A 5,815-nucleotide genomic window follows, 5' to 3' on the forward strand; every position below is an offset into this window, starting at 1 on the left:
TTGCTTCTCCAACATACTGAAAATTCAGAAACAGCAGTCAAAGAACTACTGATTCTAAACTACAAATTTTTCTCTAAAATGGATATTTGTATATTGTATATTTTATATTGTATATTTTATATATGGATATTTGTATATTGTATATTTTATATTGTATATTTTATATATGTATATAAGTATATATATATGTATATATATATATATATATATATATATATATATATATATATATATATATATATATATATATATATATATATATATATATATATATATAAATATATGTATATATATATATGTATATTTATATATGTATATATATATATATATATATATATATATATATATATATATATATATATATATATATATATATATATACACACACTCTTTTTTACTCTTTTACTTGTTTCAGTCTTTTGACTGCGACCATGCTGGAGCACCGCCTTTAGTCGAGCAAATCGACCCCAGGACTTATTCTTTACAAGCCTAGTACTTATTCTATCGGTCTCTTTTGCCGAACCGCTAAGTTACGGGGACATAAACACACCAGCATCGGTTGTCAAGCGATGTTGGGGGGACAAACACAGACACGCAAACACATACACACATACATATATATATATATACATATATACGACGGGCTTCTTTCAGTTTCATTCTACCAAATCCACTCACAAGGCTTTGGTCAGCCCGAGGCTATAGTAGAAGACACTTGCCCAAGATGCCACGCAGTGGGACTGAACCCGGGACCATGTGGTTGGTAAGCCACTCCTACGCCTATATATATGTATATATATATAGGTGCAGGAGTGGCTGTGTGGTAAGTAGTTTGCCTTCCAACCACATGGTTCCGGGTTTAGTCCCACTGCATGGCATCTTGTAGACGGAAACCAAAAGAAGCCCGTCGTATACGCACACGCATATATATATATATATATATATATATATATATATATATATATATATATATATATATATATATATATATATATACATATATATATATATGTATATGTATATATATATGTGTGTGTGTGTATGTGTGTGTGTGTGTGTGTGTGTGTATGTGTGTGTGTGTGTGTGTGTGTGTGTGTATGAATGGTGTTTTTACGTCCCCGTAAGCTAGCGGATCGGAAAACAAGTACGATAAAATAAGTACTAGGCTTATATAAGTACTGGGGTCGAATTCCTCGACTAAACGCGGTGTTCCAGCATGGCCGCAGTCGAATAACTGAAACAAATAAAAGGATTAAAGAATAACAGAATATATAGTTAAAAAATAAAGGTGGAATCAACACAAAAATACGTTTAAATATTATTTTATATTTGTTTCTTTGAGAGTGACATTTTCTAAGATATTACCCGTTTCGATTTGTATGTCCATCTTTTCAAATATTAAGAACTGGACGTGATAACGTTGGGACTAGGTATATATATATATATATATATATATATATATATATATATATATATATATATATATATATATATATATATACCTAGGCGCATATATATCCCGAAATCTGTGGCGTAAAAACGCTTCAGTGCCTCTGGGTGAGACGCGTGTCTTTCACAGTGTACTTATTTTGACTAACGGAGTGGACTGGAGCAACGTGTAACGATGCGTTTTCCTCAAGAACATAAAGTGCCGCCGGCTCCGAGAATCGAACTCACAATCTCAAGATCATGGGTGCAATAATATAAAGCATCTATCTATCTATCTATCTATCTATCTTTCTCCATATATATATTTATGAATGCTTTATCCATTATCCTTTTGTGAGGCAGCAAACCTATTTCATACTTAATTATCTATTCCGTACGAATAACTATATTTCATATGTAAAATCATGTTTAATCTATTTCGCATTTATTTCGTAGATTAACGATAAAAATAATAAAATTCAAAGCACATATACTTACTTCGACTTTAATTTCATCTATTCAGTATGATATTGAATTTGAAATTATTTTATGGAAATCTGAAAAATTTGTTTATAATTTTTTTATCAGATGATGTCGTTTTATATCAGGAAGATTGCAGTATATAGAATCTTAGCAATAAATGTACATAGCGATTTTTCCTATTCGAAAGCTAAATAGAGTTGGAGTGAAACAGAAGGTATGAATATGTATTTCGAGGCTTAAGCGTTTGATTGCAATTCTTTCATATCTTTCCGTTTGACAAGAGAAAGCCACAGGGTTTACCCATTCTCTACGTTTCAAGTTGATGTCAAAATAAATGTCGAATAAACAACTATCGAATCGAAAGTAATACAGAGTTATTTATTAATTAAAAAATGTCATTGAAATTGTTCATTTTTGAAATAACTCATCTTTATGTTCTTTGAAATAACACATCTTTATGTTTTTTGCAGGCAAATAAGTGGTTCCATACAAAGAACATGACGTAAATTGGTTTCTTGACAAACGATGTTTACCGGTCGCTTGGCATGCAAACAAATTTGTTAACTGAAATTGCATCAAAGGTAAGAGCACTGTGCATAGTTGCATAAAAGATTTGAAAAGAAGGAAACCATCTCTGACGACAAATCACACAGTGGAATGACATCAACTGAGATTATTAGCACAAATTGCTAGCCAGAGGACAAGTTAATTTTCGCGGGCACTCACCGTGAAATTGATGCATAACCAGAGTACTGTCACAACGCATTACAGACTAAGTTGGAAGACTGGGTATCAGAAATTGTGTGCAGAGAGAAGTGCGGTAGCCTGTTCTTGTTTGCTGAAGGTGTCGAAACCGATAAAGGCAGTTTCTTTTCGATCTTTTCACACTGGATTAAAATTTGCTGTATTCTTATGCTCGGATAAAGAAAACTCAGTCCATGAAGTATTATCTTTACTTTTCTCCAAAGTGTATGACTTTAAGAGGAGCCAGTCATCGACTTTGGTGTCATAGTCACAGATTTGAGGTTGACAAGAGCATAAATGTCTTTGATTTTCTGAAATGCCTTTTGTGTGATAAACCCACAAGCGGTATACGAAGATGCTGAAATGTCTTAGAGAAGACTATAAAAGGAAGACAGCAAATAGGTGCCTAAAAATCATCCACACTCACCAAAACTTTGTGTGCCCAGGACTGTCTTTGGAGACAACAAATGATAACGCAGGAGAGATAAAAATTTATGTGACATAGTGGCTACAACAGAGCACAACACAATTTGTTGAAGATAATTTGACTGTTAGGTTTAGCCATGGCGCAAATGTATCGCTTGTGACGGTGACTATGCTGAAGCGGAGTTTTGTATAGGGAAGAGTTATTCGACCAATATCTATGATTTCAACGACCTAGGATACTAAATAAAACCCTTTGGGATTATTTTCAGAAGACTTCGTAAAGATATATATATATATATATATATATATATATATATATATATATATATATATATATATAGGCGCGGATAAGCGTTTTCGCTAAATTTGGAAACCAGAAGGGACAAGTGGCAATCCTCTACAACCGTCAAGAGGAAACACGAAGCACATTTCATCCAGTTTGAAGAGAAGATAAAGGCTGGATTTTCCCCGTGGGAAACACAATCTTCTTGTAGAATTCCCAGTAGCAAGTCGTCGCAGCTATGTGCAAAGAAAGTACATAAGCTCAGCATTGACGAGACGTTTGCCCAAACTGCTGCCAGTAACGTCCGTCAGTCTATGGTGGAGAGAAGAATTGTAGACCTGTTTGTCGATAACATGCTACCGCTGCATGCAGTGGACTTCTCCACCTTGGTTTGGTCTGATGAAGACGCTGAACCCTAGCACGATGTAAGTACGATGTAAGTTATTTAAGCTTTACTGTTTCACATGGACAGGAAATGAAGACCATTGTATGTGCAAATGAAATATCAAATGTATCATTGCTTCCTAGTAAACTGAGCAAACATTTTAAAACTATCTATCCTCATTTGCAAGATAATTCTACAAATTATTTCAAGACATTGTCTGAAAGGCGAACTAAAGTGGCAAGTTCTTTCATAAATGAAATGACTGTCTCTGGGAAAGCTCAAATCATCCCCTACCAAGTCTCAGAACTGATAGCAGAAAGTATGATACCTCATACTATAGGCAAGTCACTCATTTCGCCTGTGTGCAAAAAAGTAATCTCGACAATGCTTGGGAATCAAGCAGCAAACGAAATAAGCAAGATTCCACTGTCCAACGATACAGTTCACAGGCGCAATTTAGAAATGTCTTCTGATATCGAGAAAAATGTATGTAGTAATAAATTTAAGTATTCACCTTTTGCATTGCAAGTTGATGAGTCAACAGACATCACCAACAAGGCGCAACTCTTAGCATTCATTCGATTTATCCATGAAGATCAAATAGTAAATCAGTTTCTTTTTTGCAAAGAATTAATTGCCACTACAAAAGGACAGGGCGTTATCAACATTCTGAATACATACTTTGATAACTGGCAGTTATCATGGAAATCATGTGTGGGTATTTGTACAGATGGATCCCCTTCCGTGGTAAGCTGTGTTAAGGGTCTTACATCTTTTGTAAAAAAACAAAATTAAAATGTTATCGTTACTCACTGCTTTCTTCATAGAGAGGTCTTGATGGCAAACACATTAGAAGAACTAAAAGAAGTTTTAGATCAAGTTGTTCAGATGGTAAACTTTATTAAAACAAGACCTGTCAAATCTTGTATATTCGAAGTTTTATACCGAAATGGATACCCAACAAAAACGGCTGCTTTTACAGGAAAAGTACTTACCCATGTACACGAGCTACGAAACGAACTTCTTGCGTTCTTTGAAGAAATGAAACAATCTAATATTTGTGACTTTCTTCGTTCCGAATTTTGGATTGCCAGGTTACAGTTTTTGGCCGATATATTTCAGCAGCGCAGTATTTTGAATACTAGTTTGAAAGGAAAAGAAGAAAACATTCTAACGTCCACTTACAAAATGAAAGCTTTCTAAAGAAAACTTAAGATTTGGAAACAAAAGCTGTCGAAGGGAATTTGGAAATGTTTCCTTTAAGTCAAAGTGAAACAGACATAAATGAAACACTCCCGTTAATGGTTGAGTATTTAGGAAGTTTAGAAAAAAATTGAGTTCGTATTTTCTATCACTGAAAATTGAACAATATGATTGGAACAGAAACTCATTCTTGGAAACTTCCGTTGATTTCGAATTAACATTGATAAAAGAAGAGGAACTCGCTGCTATATCTACTGACCGTGCATTAATGATGAAACACAAGGAATTGTCATTTGAAGCTTTCTGGATTTCTGTAAAAGATGAATATGTTTCGATTTCTAAAAAAGCTCTTAAAATGTTGCTGCAATTTTCAACTTCATATCTATGTGAATCGGGATTTCCACTCTTTTTCTAATATCAAGTACAAAAAGCTAAGACTACATGCATTGATGAAGAAACGCGAGTTTGTCTTTCAAACATACGCCCAAACATTGAAGAAATTGCCAAGACACATCGAGCTAATGCTTCCCATGAACTCAAGAATGAAGAATCTTAAGGTATGTGTTATTTTCTGTTATTTAGCTTAGAAATCTGTATATGGTGCACCCACAATTATTTCGCTAACCCCACTTTGTTTTGCTATACGTACATATATACTGGCGTGCGTTTGTGTGTTCGTGCGCACGTATGTGTGTGTTCGTGTTTGCGAGTGTGTGCGCTCGCGTCTATGTATTTATAATGCAGGTCACACTATATGTATTCACACATTTTAATTACACATCTTGACTAATAAAAATATTTACTCAGCATCAGAAACAGATTCATCAATTCATCAATTCATCAATCCTCTGAGAAAATAATAT

At 34.1% G+C, this 5,815-nt stretch overlaps 1 protein-coding gene across 1 annotated transcript; it reads left to right on the top strand.

Moving 5' to 3' along the window:
- Positions 1-4,586: 4,586 nt before the first annotated feature.
- On the top strand, positions 4,587-4,952 carry LOC149137252 (zinc finger BED domain-containing protein 5-like). Its single transcript, XM_089339119.1, has one exon. The coding sequence runs from the start codon at positions 4,587-4,589 to the stop codon at positions 4,950-4,952; it is 366 nt and encodes a 121-aa protein (XP_089195245.1).
- Positions 4,953-5,815: the final 863 nt, after the last annotated feature.

The sequence above is a fragment of the Octopus bimaculoides genome, chromosome 2 (assembly GCF_046866305.1).
Source record: "Octopus bimaculoides isolate indiv1 chromosome 2, ASM4686630v1, whole genome shotgun sequence".
Classification (NCBI taxonomy): Eukaryota; Metazoa; Mollusca; class Cephalopoda; order Octopoda; family Octopodidae; genus Octopus; species Octopus bimaculoides.

Excerpts from the sequence above, each read along its gene's own strand:
- LOC149137252 (XM_089339119.1), top strand. The coding sequence starts at position 4,587 with ATGGCAAACACATTAGAAGAACTAAAAGAAGTTTTAGATCAAGTTGTT.